This window comes from Anopheles funestus, chromosome 2RL, assembly GCF_943734845.2.
Source record: "Anopheles funestus chromosome 2RL, idAnoFuneDA-416_04, whole genome shotgun sequence".
Classification (NCBI taxonomy): Eukaryota; Metazoa; Arthropoda; class Insecta; order Diptera; family Culicidae; genus Anopheles; species Anopheles funestus.
Window position 1 is genome coordinate 85711839 of NC_064598.1, and position 15115 is coordinate 85726953.

Sequence of the window (15115 nt, forward strand, 5' to 3'; positions counted from 1 at the left end):
TTTGTTTGCTTTCTTGCACGACCCACTTTGCCACGGAAAGCATCAGTGGAGCAGTGAATGACTCTCCCAATGCCGCGGTGACTTGCCTCAGGTGACAGTTGCAAAGCATTCGTTTAGCTTTGTGGAGCGTTTTTCTTTTTTTTCTCTCTCTCCCCATTTTGCCTAGGTCAGCAAATCGTTAACTGGGAAACCATTACTGTTTTGGGTTTTATTTCCAATTACATTTTAAAAAAGCTTTCCGCAACCGTGAGGGGTTTATTTGTTTGTTGGGATGGGGGTTTGTTTCCTATTTTCTTGTGCCACCACTAGTCAGGGCTTTTAATGCTTTGTAAAGGTGTACTGTTTTCATTTATTGCAAATGGAGCTTTTTACCATTTCAGTGTGGAAAAGAAAAAAAAACAAAACATTTTAAAATGTGAAACTTAATGAAAATAGGATACACTTTCAACACTTTCATGCGGCAGCAACATGTTATAGGCCACATCGTTAAAAAAAGGAAAAGAAATACACCCGTTCATTCCGAACATCAACATGCCAGACACTCATTTGGTAGTGAAATAAATTGGTCTAGACTGGAGCATTTTCCGGACCGTACTTTGTTCCGGTCGTGCTTCATTCCCATGGTGCGTGTGTGTTTGTGTTCATTTGACCCACATTTAGTGTACAAAGCTATACAGGTTTTAAGCTTCTGAGGCCTACAGTTTTCGCCTCACCTTCGAGTGTGGTTAAAGTTAGACTTCCTGGTACGGTTGAAATAAACATTTCACATAGTTTGGTGACTGATTTCCCGTAAAGGAATGTGAAAGAATTTAACTCCAAACCACACCATAACACACAAAAAAACCCCCAGCTTTTCCTCCAACAAACTCCAACTGACAAATCGGCAAACTGAAGTCTTTCGTCCGAAAAAAAACGAAAAAACCAAAAAAAACGGCCGCAAAACATTCTTGAGCACCTTACCCGAACACCCGGGTAAATAGTCACTCAATTAAAGTTATTGTTATAGTCCGTTCGTATGCTGAAAAGTCGTTAGCAATCGAATTTATGAGCGACACACCGACCGGTGGGAAGGTCCTTATTCCCGGTGGGTGGATAAGCTCGAAAAACCGAACGCACGGCACGGGGTCACACGCACGCAAAGCTAAACTTTCTGCCCGTTCTGTCTCGTGTTCGGATGTACTGGGAAGGATATTGGAAGGCGACTGAAAATGGGAAACAATACTACGCCACGGGAGCATAAAAATAGATTTTCGGAAAAATAGAACCACGCTGGCGGGAAACTTGACGACGGGCAAACGGGCCCAGCAGGATGCTACGGTTCTGGTGCTTACTTCCAAACCTGCGGTACACTCCCGTGCTGCCGACTCGACAGGATCCGCAATCAATACCGAGTAGACGTCCTGCTGGGCTTTTGAGTAAATAAAATCGAGCACTCAAACAGCTGAAAACAAAACCTTACCGAAAGCGTGGATGCATAAAGAAGGCTACTCGTTGGAAGGGTGTTAGTTCTCGGTTTCTTATCGTAACTACACCGTGCGCCGTTGGTTGTCTTCATTAGTAGGTAGAATGGTATCTCCCTTTCTGCCATTCGGTAAGCAGATTTCAATTCTACCTTTTGCTGATGTCCTGCCGTGCTGCTGTGGTAGTTAGTACGTCTGATAGTGTTAGTATCGATCGATTTTGTGGGCGAACAACAACAAAAAAAAACACAAAAGGGACAGTCCGTTCAGTCTCATAATCATCATCGCTACGATCATTACCACTATTGTGGGGTTAAGTTAAACCAAGGGAATGTCATGTTTTTTTTTGGGAGGGCAAGAACTTGAGGGAATTAAGGATATCCTGCTTTCCATCCATCCTACTGAAAAGAGCAAAAAAGAAATGAACCACCCAGCAAACAATCAGGAAGCCAGCCTGTCCAACGGTAAACGACCTACATCCCCGGGTGGGGCCAACATCAATTCGCACGTACTTCACAATGACCAGCTCGCCAGCACGTCGGTTAGCATAAATTGCACACTACCGAAATGGGGCGAGGGGGCTGCTAGCCATCGTAACGGCCCACCCAGTGGCCCAGTGACATCCAGCAAGGTACACGGTTTACTCGGTCACAAAGCTTCCCTTCTGCCCGAGTGTGGTTACGCAACAATGGGCAATAAAGGGCACATTATTACTCCTTCACAATATTTATGCAGACCCGGAAAAAAGGGACTACGCCTGGTGCGTTTGCCCTTATGCGTCTTCATTCGGGTGCTATACCTTCAATGGGGGTGGTGGTGATTTTTTTCCTCCCCTGATTCTGCCCAACTAGCGATGGGAAGCACTAGGAACCCTGGAACGATATTTTTCCTCTATTTATTTATATTAGCCGCTCATAATCATGTCTGAAATGTCGATGTTCGCACTTTCCGGTGGGACCGTTTTCTCAGCACTACGATGCTCCCCATGATCCTGGCTTATCCCCATTTTGTTATGCTTATTCCCTTCGAAAAATTGCCCCCCAACACCGACAATCGGGAACGATGTTTTTGTAGTCGGTAAATAATAGCCTTCCCAATAGCACAATATGTGTGGGGGTGTGTGTCAGACGCAAGTGCGGTGGATCGAAATTGGCCAACAGCCCAAAACATCGCTCCCCAACGGTGAGGTTTCGAGACACCAACATTTACTGGCAGGAAACCGGTTGGATCTAAGGTGAGGGAATTTGTCATAAATATGTGCTTGGTGTAATAAGTTTTTCCATGTAATGTGAGTTAAATTTTATGCCACACGGGAAGGATGCGTGACGAATTTTGACAGCGCACACGATGGATTCTCCCGTTTTGTCTGGCAGGAAACCAAGTTTGTTTTGTCTGTTAGAAGGATATATTTTACCTTTCCGTCACACACAAAAACCATTCATTACCATTGGTACAGGAGGACGAACGGAATGAACGAGTAAAGGTAATTTGATAACCGGTGAGTGAAACAGAAACGGCAAGATAAAACATATTTGCGAAAGCAAAAGCACACAACCGATCACGGCATGGTTTGTTCGTTTCGTAAAGTAATGGATTACGAACAAGATAAATCAAATAAAGCTTATTTATCTTTCCTTTGGCTCGTTGTTTAAATATTTACACATAGAAAACAAGCAACCCGATATGAAATATTTTGTTGTAAAAAAAAGGAACCTTGTCTTGTTGGTTGGAAAAAGAAATAATTTTTAAGCAGCACGACAAGCAATATAATCGTGATTCTGCTTGGTACCGATGCATCAGATTTTTTGTGCCTTAATCCAACAGTAAGCTACTAGAAAAAAAACGAACAACATACATACATAAAAATAATAATATACGTTGGTGATTCGATTCAAACATATCAGGTCAGAGTCATGTATAAGCCGATAAGCAGACAAATCGCCGGACAAACAAATTAAACAAAAAAAAAATCTGAATTACTTATTTTTTATTTTTCATGTCTAAGGCTTAATTAAGAATGCTTAGATAAAAATAGGCCAAAAGGATCGATTTAATAATTTTGAAAAAAAAATACTAAATACAAAACTTTTTTTTTCTTGTTTGAGTAAATGCTTTTGTTCGTAATAAAACCTTTCGATGTGGAAGCTTCCCTAAGCACATTTCAACCACACACACACACTACAGTACTCCATCACTCCTGCACGTCAATCACGCACGTTTCACCAGCTTTACCGGGATGCCCTCGGTCGGGCGAATCACCAGATCCGTCTTATACCGTATGCGACCAACCGATTCACCCGGCAAGATCCGATAGCTGGCCAGCAGCTTCACGATCGTAACCTTCATCTCCAGCAGTGCGTACCGCTGCCCAATACAGTTCCTCGAACCCGCACTGAACGGGATGTAGTCGTACGGCCCTCGTTTAATTTCGTTCGCCTCCGAGAAGCGTTCCGGATCGAACCGCTCCGGATCGGGGAAAATGGTCCGGTTGCGGTGGATGTTGAAGATTTTGATTGAAATCGATGTGCCCGCCGGGATGTTAACACCGTCTATGTAGAAAACGCGCCAAACCGGTCCGGGAAGAAAGGAAAACGAACACAAATGAAGATTGATCCATGTTTTGCGCGCGAGCAAAAAGCTCTCGAACGAAGCAACAGGGATGGTCCCTCGAATGGATAGTCATCGTTGGCTAAAAAAGAAACGAAAGAAAGACTACTCACTGATTTCCATGTCCTCCAACAGCTTTCGCCCAATGATTGGTACCGGTGGTACAAGCCTTAGCGACTCCTTTATCACCATATCGAGGTACTTAAAATCTTGCAGCAGGGCATTCGACAGAGGAGCTTTCTGTTTTTCGTCTCCCAACATTCGCTCAATTTCCTCGTACAGCTTCTGCTGCACATCCTGATTTTTAGCAAGATGCAGTATAGTGAAAGAGATGCCGGAAGTCGTTGTGTCGTGTCCTTCAAACATGAACGTATCCACCTCCTCGCGAATGTCAGCCGTGCTTAGGGGTTTACCGTCGATCGACACCTTCAGCAGCTGATCGAGGAATGTGTTTCGACGCTTCGAGTACAGATCATCTTCATTTACGTCGAACTCTACCTTTCCGAGACGTTGTTCTTTCTCGAGCTGTGACCGTCTATTTTCGATAACGGAGTTAGTGAAGTGATGCAACTTTTTGATAACTCGACCCTGTTCTTTGGCAAACGGGTACAGGAAAAACAGTGCCGGGAACTGACGTAACAGGCTGAACACGCGACGTAGAAAGAACACACTCATCTGCTTAACAGCCTGCACATACTCGTTGTTCGGATCATCCTGAGCATGGATCCGAACTCCCATGGAAGTTGCTAAAATGGAGCAGCACTATAAAGCCTGTTACACCTCATAAAGTACGGCTGTCACTCACCACAAATGCTATCCAACGCGTACAGTGTGACATAGTCATAGATGTCAAACTCGCCCTTTCCTGCGTGCTTTTCCAGTTTTGACACCAACACGTCTGCTTCCTCGTTAAACACATCCATAAATTGATCCAATATTTTGAAATGGAACGCCGGAGTTATTATCTTACGCCGCTGGAACCACTTTTCACCGAACGCGATTAGCAGGCCCGTCCCTAGCCATGGTTCCAGATAATCGTACACGAACGATTTCTTGGTGTTTTTTGCCAGCAATATTTTCTCCACATTTTTCGAGCTAGAAAGATCCAGCACCAAATCGTTGAAGGCACCAATAATTGCTACATCCTGTCCGTAGCGTTTGTGCAGTCCAATCACAATGTCGAATATATCTACAGGCAAAACAAGGTGCTGTATATTCCGATATTAAAATCTTTAAAACGCAATCTCACCTGGAATGCTTTTGTTTTTAAACATTTTAAACGTCCCAAGAAAGTAGTCCGTATCGGGACCTCCGAACTTAGCGCGTATCGCCAACAGCCTCTGTCGGTGTTGATGGTACTTGAGCAGCAGATAAGCCAAGTACCCGACTAGCACCGTGACTAGCCAAAACATTTTTTAGCAGCTAGCAGTCTGTTGTAACGTACCTAACTCTTCCCAGTCCCGCAGACACTTATCAACTGAGGACCGAAAGCGTCCAGCAACGAGTTAAACATTAGGACTTGGGTGACTAATATCATCACACACGAGGTGAGGTACGACCGACAGATAAGGCTTATCACGGCGCATAACAGTTGATTTGTCTTATCGTTGCTTTATTTATAAAAAAATTCAAAAAAATACTACATTCACAGCTTGTTCGTTAGTTATATTGCTGAATGAAGTTTAATCGTTGTTGCTATTAAATCATTATCGTCAGATAGCGGATTATAATTCCAGTATCAAATTTCAAAGTGCACCATTACTTATCTGGTATTTACTGAGGCAATGTGAAAGGGTAATACTTTATTTAATGCCACCTGCTCCCTTAACTCGGACTGCTCCACTTAATGTTTCTAATTGTTCCGCTAACTGCTGATCATTATGATTTGTCTTTTATCTTTAAACCGCTCAACATTTTCAAGCTGTCTTCTACCCCTGGGTGTGTGTGTCTCACTTGCACTAAACAACGCATGACGGACTGAAGTTACTTTTTCTTGTCTGTTTTCCACTTTTTCCACGAGGATACACTTCAACCACCAAACGTTTCACTCGATGCAGCTAAAATGAGTGATCTTTCCCCATTAATTTAGCAAACTGTTCAAGCACCTCTTTAGAAACATCCCTTTAATCATTTCACTTTTTTTATCCACCTCTTCTCATTACTGTGACCAGTCGTAAGTATTTATTCATTACTGTATCGCACATTGCATTGCAAGAGTTTGCATGTAAAACACAATACAAATGATATCTCACCACAACGGCTCATCTTATTCGTCATATTTCCTGCACGAGTTGCGTTTGTAGCGGAACCATTCCGAGTGCATTTGGTTTAATTTGGCTCTCCGACACATTAAAGGTGAGGAGAGCTCAATTTCATTTTATTGTGTCTATTAATTGTATGCACACCGGGAAAAAACCCCTTACATCACATTCTTTCCTTTTCTTCGGAATTATGATCCTGTGAAGCTGTGACATCGATAAGACACCAGATGAGCACATGTATCCTTCTTAACAGCATGTCGTTCATTTTTCTTTCATCTTCACTACTGGGGATGAGCTCAACACGAACAAGGTTTACTCTTTTGATGATAAATGCACCGTACCTTTGAAAAAAAAAATCTTACCACCACCAATTCGGTGGGAAACGATAGGCCTTAAACCACAACCACATACACTTTGTGAAAGAAATCAAACAAACAAACAAGAGATACGTTTAGCACATTGGACAATGTGCTCGCTTGTAGCAGACGATACATGAAAATGAGAATGAAAAGCAAAACAAATATCGAATATCTAGCGAATACCAGAGGGTATGGCTCTGGTGCATTTGTTTGCGATTTTCATTATCCATTATCCTGGCCGTGTTTGACGTGCGGTGACGAAACTCAGCACGGTAAAGAAAACCGGAAAACAACAACGATCACAAAAAAATCATCACATCCTTCTTCAGAAATCTGGCTTTGGTTGTTTGCCCTTTTTGAAAAAAAAATGAAAACATTTTGAAGGAAAATCTTGTTTGCTTTTTCTGTCATATGTATGAATGGAAAATTGCAGAAGATTGTTGGAGATCTAAGCACATACATAGATCAAACTCTACGGTTTACAACAAAACTCCGACAAAAGTTAAGTTCTTTTTATATCTAAAATTTTTAAAATTAATATGAACTAAATTTCAACACCTTCAAAACATGATTGCTACAAGTTGTGGAAGAATTTAGCATGAAGTAATGGTTAATGCATGTACTTTTTGGCAAAACAAAATATAAATGGCCATCATTCGTGAATTGAACCATCGCATATCTGTACGAAAGGGCCATTTTTCACAACTCACTAGGTTTCGCGAGGAAAAAAACCATAAACCTCTCAATTTTTGCACTTTATCCATAAACCCCCTAATGGTAGGGGTTGCGTGTGCATCTTTTTATGATTACTGGAATCGTTTTTTTTTTTTTCTTTGTTTGGATGTTGTTTGAAGCCTGTAATTTGGGTGTAAAACAGATTGTCTACCGAATAGCAGGAATAAAAAAAAACCGCACACAAAGAGCATCATGCCCTTCACTTTGAGGATGAAACAAGTTCAACAACTTTCGACTGTTGTTGGTGTTTTGTTTTTTTTGTCAGTTTTTTGTTGTTTTGTTTGAGTTTAAGCGAAACAAAAGAATACGTATATCAGCGGAATGATTTGTGGTGTGGATATTATTCACGTTTGATTTACGACGCATCCGATTGTGGTCTGTACCCTGAGAGAAGGATATGTAGAATGACGTTCGATTTTAATCCAAAATGCACCGACACATTCGGGCGATGCAGTCGGGCGTACGGATGTACGTTTGATAATTTCCGGTACACGACCGTTAGCCTGCAGGGAATCAAGTTTCCCCTTTGTTGGAAGGTACACTTATGCAACATTTATCCATCCCGAATGCGCTGGTCTTAGATGGTTTGGCAGTACGCAACCGATACCATTACTTCAATCATTAAAGTCAGACACGAACAAAGTAAAGTCCGGCTTGTAGGGTGTAGTGTATTGTTAAGAAACGATTCTGTTAAATATTAATGAGTGTTTCATTTGGGTGTTTCAATATTTAACGCAAGTGCAATGTACATGAATGATTTCGTTGTTAGACGAAATGATTTTTACTTGTTTACAATTCCACGGCTATATAGAAATCTATCCATTATCGATGTGGAAAGTCAATCGTCCGTCCAAGCGAATGTTTGCTTAGTGTTGTGGCCAGAAATCAACCGTCTTATTTACACCAGATTTACTTTACGACAAAGCCAATGCTCGCTTTTGAGGCTACCCGCAAGATTTCCGCTTTCTTTTCACCGATAATGTCACTCAGCAGCAGCATGAAAAGGAATGGCCCATACATTTCTCGTAATGGTACAGTGAGCTCGATCGATAAGCAGCTGGAATTTGTCTCCATGTTGCAGCTATAGTCGTCAGACAAAAGCGAACCAAAGGAATAAAGGACACTTTGCTCAAGCTCATCTTGTGTACGGGTATGCATTCTTGGGCCAGTTGATAAACTAGTACGCAGCTGGCAGATGCTGCATCAGCATCATGTTTGTTCTTGGCTCAATTCAAGAAACCAGTCAATGTTCAAATCGAAAGCATCGAGTTTACTTTTTCATTATTGCTGTCCCTCCCATACCGAGAACGAGTTTGAAAGAGCTACCGTGCCAAGATGGTAAAACTTAGCTAACTCCCCTTGAAGGACATACACAATGGGGCGTACCATGCCAGTGAAAGGACCAGCAGCATTAAGGGTCACTTGGCATTGGAAGCAAGCGCCGGAAGCTTAAGAGAACCATCTCACAGGCAACCAGCTGGTGTCCGGTTGCATCAGTTCTATTTATTACTCTTGTCACAATCTGTTTGAATGGGGAACCTTTTAACCTGCAGCATGTACACTGCACAAACCATCTTCGGGTTTTCTTGGCGTTTCTTGGCGTTTGTGCAATAGTCCCCGTTATTGAAATTATCAACCTCATAAAACAATCTTCACCCTTCTTTGTGGGCGAAGTGTATTAATGAAATCGATCAGATAATATAAGCTGCAACACTAGCTGTAGCACTTGAAGTAGCAACAAATTGCTTGAAACATTTTAGCAGGGACGTTGTGGAGGAATTTCTCTACCAAAGCGGCTATATCTAGATAAGTCATTTAGGGAAGAGAGTTTGTTAAAAGACTTTGTATATCAGAGCACCGATTCGTCCGATCTGTGTCCCTTTGATATGACAATTGTGAATTACTATTCTATCATTTTCAAATTGAAAGTTTCTTACACATGTTCGCTCCTATCAGAACTGGACTATGCTAACTAGTAAAAGGGAAATTCTAAATATTTATGAATTTTTTTTACTAAAATGTTTTTTTTTTACTATATTTCACAGGTAACTATCGCACAGGACTGTTTATCAAATGAAATTTCTTAAACCAGCTTCGTAAGTAAACTCAACTTTATTCAAGTACTTCTTTTATACAAATCTCTGTCTTAGTCTAGTCTTTCTGAGGTCTATTTGGAAAACTTCAATTAAAAAACCACCAAAATGGATGAACAATCACCTTCAAATGCGCTGCTTTCACGATTTCCTAGAGCAGCAAAGTTCAAAGTTGTGCGTCTCCTTCTCGACTTCATTAAAACGGAAAGCAAGCCGGAAATTCAAGACGGTCAAACCTCTGATTCTTCAATTTTCCAACTGTCACCTTGCGGATGGTTCGTAACTTTCAGCCGCACAGTTCAACCCCCGTGGCAACAAGGTACACGGTACGGGCTGGATAGTCCACAGTGGGCGCCTCATTTTAATTGGATTGTGTTTAATTATCCATTAGCCAAAGTTTTGACGGTAATTTCCTGCCCGGGTACGGACGGTACCAGTAGCCCGATGGGATGGTTTCGGTAGTGAGAGTCCTGGCGCCCACAAAAACCACCAATGGCACATAGGCCGAGTTCGTGTGGCCATGGTAACGCATTAACCCTCGAGGGAAATGGTTTCTCTCGCTCTGTCTTTTGTTCTGATGTCATGCATGGGTCGTCTCTATTAACGTTATTGTTAGGTGGTCCAGGAAAACTCGAGTGTCTACCTTGTTGTAGCCTACATGCCCAGCCCAACATCATCATTTAGGCTCCAGCTACTCTGGCCTTATGCTCTTGCCGGTGATTGTGACAATTTATATCCATCTCGTTCAACAGAACCATCCGGATCACCATTCTTGAAGAAGCGCTCCGGGGGATGAGCACAAAATCGATTTAGATTAAATCGATAGAAATTGATATATTAGCTAAATAAAGTTATCCTCCGCATAGTACTTGCGCTCGGACACATCTAACACGTACCCAAAGTGTGCAGTGTGTCCGCAAAACCGCAAGCGGAATATCAATGAGCTGCAGCTCACAGTTGTCACTGCACGAGTCTATCGAATCCGAACTCGTACCACCAATCTGCACTGCAGCATAATTTGTGTCCGGTGCTAGAACCAGACAAGATGGATGATTTTTCAAACCAGCTTCGAGTGTCAACCAAGGTGGGATGAAGCATTGCCGACATGTCTTCCATTGGGTTCGTTGCATCAACGCTCGACGATGATCGATTCAGTGCCGAACTTTGTCATTATTACTATTATGTTGGGTTTCGTATTTGGGTGGTCGCCTCTTCAGCGCAACTGTGAACAAGTCATAAAGTTGATGGTCGACTTCGGTTTACGGAGTGCCATTAGTTGGGATCATCTTGCTGCAAGCATACCAACACGGTTAAGTGTCTTTCCCCGGACGGTAATGGGGGTCATCCCTTTGCACCGAGATGTACCGAGGAAAATCGAACTCCGTTCAACTACATGACCTCATGAACTGAGTTCGCATACGGGTATTTCTACGCTTCGTCTAAGGTCGCCTAATGATGGCAAATAAATTTTGACATGCAAAAAAGGTCCTACCACTTTTCCTTTTCCTTACGATCAACGGAAAGAAGTGAAATAAAAAACGGATCCTCATCCATCTACCCGTGATGGAGCGAAGGACGGACTGACAGGGAAAGCAAACATCGTCCAACAATTATGGGTTGGTGACACTCGGTTCGTGAAAGCAACGTACCACCGGGCTTGGGTGAGCCGGTAGCGGGACGCAAAGAAACGTGATCAAATGAAGTTGGCTCATTTATCTCCTGGCCAGGCGAACTTTCTGAACTTTTCTTTCGCCGCTTCATGCGCTTGCTTCACACTGACAGTCCTAGTCGAATGTGTTTGGAGGTTTGTTTGTCTGCTAACGAGCTCGGAAATGGAAACAACCCTAGCCATTGTGTACCGTGCGTGCATGAACTGCATGCGGTGCACCGTTGCACCCAACCATACTGACAACGTTCCATGGAACGAAGCTTTGATGATGTGGTTTCGAAGTCGTTTGGTAAAGTCATAATAGGATTGAAGCTTTAGTTTGTCTTTTTTATGTGTGTGCTGTATGCTTGCCCAACCCTTGCGCTTCCATTGGGATGGACAATTAGAAGTTTGATAGCATGCTTTGTTGTTATGGGGTACGGGGTTTTGTGCTTGATATTTCCATACGTTTGCCTTCTTGCTCAATATCTGCACACAAGCTTTCGTGTGAAAGCACAGCGATGTAAGTAATCTAACGAGGGCTTGAGGGTTGTAACTGCATCATTCTTAAGGATGCAGTTGTACGTACTAATTGCCATGGAGTTTGCTAATTGAATGAAATAATCAGCAAATGCGACGATTCATGGTGAAGTGTTTTGGGGGGAAAACAGTCGTACCGTTTTATTTAACAGATATGTCCACGAAAAGTTGCTCTTGTGACTCGGTGGGTTGATTATCTGCGATGCTGATTAACGTAAAATATGTTTGAAGTTGTGTTTTTAATTAATTTAATTAAACTGTATTTTGAAGGAATTATAACTGTAGTAGATGTGAAACAATTCGAAGGAGAGAAAAAGGAGTTAAGTTAATCATTGCAGAATGATTTTTAGAAGACGCTTTTAATAACTATTTTTTTAAAATTCAGTTCTAATAGAATTTCTTTGAGTGATTATGTACGCCTATTTATTATTCTTGAACAAGCTTTTTAACGCAATACTCTAGACGTTATCCCTTTCACCTGCGAATTACTTCTTGCATCATTCAGCTCCTACTCAAAACAGTAACAAACTTTAACACTGCAAAAAGGACTGAGCTCCTGCTCAATTAGCCATTCCGTGTATTGTGATAATGTCCCTAGCAGGATGTGTTAGCGCAACCGAAATCCCCGGGACAACCATTAAACACATTGTCTTCCCGGCACGCCATCCGCCATGGCGGTGAATGGCATCGCCATAATCCTATCACTTACAGCTGAGCACATTTTAATCCACGTCCGGTCGGCTTTCCCGTATCGTTTCTCGGCACATTCACGGGAGTTTCTCCGATCGGTGAACTGATATGGTAGCGGGTAGAAACGGAAGACACTAAGGCCCATCGCTTAATCGCCAACAATCTTTTAATCTTCTTCCATGTGCTTCGTGCCCGTGCTCATTGCCACTAATGTTCTAATCCCGCATTGTTTTAAATTAATAATCTCATTTCATATTCCCGTTATGATTTCATTAACTGGCATCCTTTATCCCTGGTGTAGGGTGTAAGTGTGTTCGGGTTCTTCCCTGTAATCTACTCGCTGTGAAGTTAGCGAACTACCAGCGCTTCCTTCGCTTTTCCGTGAGACCATTCTGCACGGTAGTTCGAGAGGTCTTGTGTCAGTTTTGCCTCGGAACATTATCAATACCATTTAGCGGGTACGAACGATACAGGCGTACTGCGGTATCCACGAAGGTCTGGGTAGCCACTGCAGAGTCCACACCAACTTGTGCAGTGTCGCAATGGAAAACGGGAGGGACTATATACGGTAACGTGCGGAACTTCCCGATCGGAGGAGCCTAACGAAGTCATTAGCATAAAACCGTAATGTGTCCCAATTAATCATAATGTGAAAAGTCTGCTTGTCGGTGAATAAATTAGACTCCTCCTTCCGGTGCTGGCTGGCCGAGAAGCACCGTTTCGTGGTAGTCGGCCACACGCAAATACGGCAAAGCGTGAAATGTTTAATTCATACCGAAATTCCAAAGAAAGTGCTGCCCGGTAGGACAACAGGGACGGGCTCTAGCTAGTGAGCTAGAGTATGTTTTCCCTAGCTATAAGTAATAAACCCACCGAGCCGAGCAAAGTAAACAAATGGACTCGCGAATTTCGTGTCGGTTTGAAATCTGAGCAATTTTTGTTTTCATTTGGCGAGGTTTATTTTTCGCAAAAACGTGTAAACACAGTGCCGTTTATTTGTGCCCCAAATGTCAACACATTCGGTGGATTTGTTCTTTTTTCCTTTTGCTTTCCTTTATCAGCTTTTTAACACGAACATTTAGCTGGTTGTTAACAGTCCATGTTAATTGTCTAAATCGATTCGATTGTACGAAAATTGAGCTTGTTGAACGTGCAAATAATGGCGAATAAGCTAATTGGAGACCAAAACATGCAATAAGTAAATTACTCGTTTCAAATGGATTCTGTAAACGTTTAGTGTTTTATTTGCCTGAAAGTAAATAAAACACTGTCTGAAGAGCCTCTAGAGACATTTTGAAAAAGATGTTAGTGGGCACTTCAAAAGTTCAAACTTTCAAACGTCCTCGGTTCCGAAAACCACGAACATATAAAGTGACTAAAAATACATTTAAAATTCAAACTGCTTACATCCATAAAATTAAACGAAAAGAATTTAGGGAAAAAATAAGGACACTTCACGATGATTTGATATACCTTGATGTTATGGATAATAAAACGCCTAAAGCTATGCAATCAGCATTACGAAACTACTTCTTTTATAATCAAATAGATCCATTCGTTTTCAATCAGGCCTTTCAGTGTTAAATAATCTTAAAATAAAAATTGTTTTTTTCCTTCTTCCAATTGTTTCTTTAAGCATTTCTCCAACCAACCCAAGAGCACTAACTACACTTTACCTTGATTTAGCCAACCACTTGAGAGCCACTTTATACCTTTTCGCACAACGTCTGGTACGGGGAAGTCCTCCAAGGGGCGGAAAAACTTTTGCTTTCTACCGATAACAAAACAACGCACTCACCCAAACCCAACGATTTCTGCCCATCAAAATGACATCCACGAAATTGAGCACCGAAAGCGCACCAGCTCCAGCAGACACACGTGACATTTTCCGAACAATTTTACTGCTCCCCATATCCTGGTGGCCACTTTTCCTTTTCCCTCCCGACGTTTTCGCGCTACCACTTCTATCGCGCCGTTCCGCAAAAGGCTTCTCCACGGTTGAGTATCCGAGCTGATTGACGACGTACATTATTCCAATTGTCACACTTAATCCGCCGGTGGAAATCGATGGAAGAAAACCTCCGTCCCATCGAATCTGTGGAGGGCGGGGTAGTAATGGAGAAAGCTGAAAACCGTTGGGCATAAACTCCTCGCACAGACGGAATGTTAAAGTGCGGATTTAGTGTACGTGTGTGTGTGTGTGTGTATGTTTTCTCGCCGTGGCGCTACCGAGCTTTCCATCGCGAATGCTACCGTGTACGGGAGGATAGGCGAGGACATTCTCTGTTTTCCTTCCGGTGGTAAGCGAAACTCCCGCATTGTTCATCCCTTTTCTACACGCCATTCTTTGCGTTCGCACCGAGGACAAATGTGTTTTTGTGTACGATACGCTACACGCGAGTACCGCCACCACACCGCTTGGTTTGGTTGTCATGCGACTCGAAAGTCGGGAATTAAATGGAGGCGAAAAGTCTCTCGACTTTGCACTTTTCCCATCCTGCATTTCCCTTCGCTTTCGTGCCATAGCGACGATAACGATGACACTTGGTGGAGCATTTTCTCCTCAGCTGAATGGCTGGTTGGATGGATGAATGGATTCGTATATCACTTTCGGGTGTGTTGTGGCAATGTGTGCCTCCGGGGCAGAATCGTTCGTTGGCCACAAGTGAGTGCAAATATGCTGTGTGATATGTTGTCTGGTGCTCTGGTACGTACATTTACG

The 15115-nt window shown here is 42.6% G+C and overlaps 2 protein-coding genes across 3 annotated transcripts in view; one reads left to right on the plus strand and one right to left on the minus strand.

The window, feature by feature from the left end:
• Positions 1–15115, plus strand: part of LOC125761189 (kinesin-like protein CG14535) — a 114721-nt gene that overhangs the window by 67695 nt on the left and 31911 nt on the right. The window lies entirely within an intron of this gene.
• Positions 3431–5633, minus strand: LOC125761199 (cytochrome P450 4d1-like). Its single transcript, XM_049422119.1, has 4 exons — positions 5317–5633; positions 4873–5256; positions 4181–4813; positions 3431–4009 (listed from the first exon to the last, which is right to left on the minus strand). Exons 1-4 carry the CDS (start codon positions 5477–5479, stop codon positions 3669–3671), a joined length of 1521 nt encoding a protein of 506 aa, XP_049278076.1. The 5' UTR covers positions 5480–5633; the 3' UTR covers positions 3431–3668.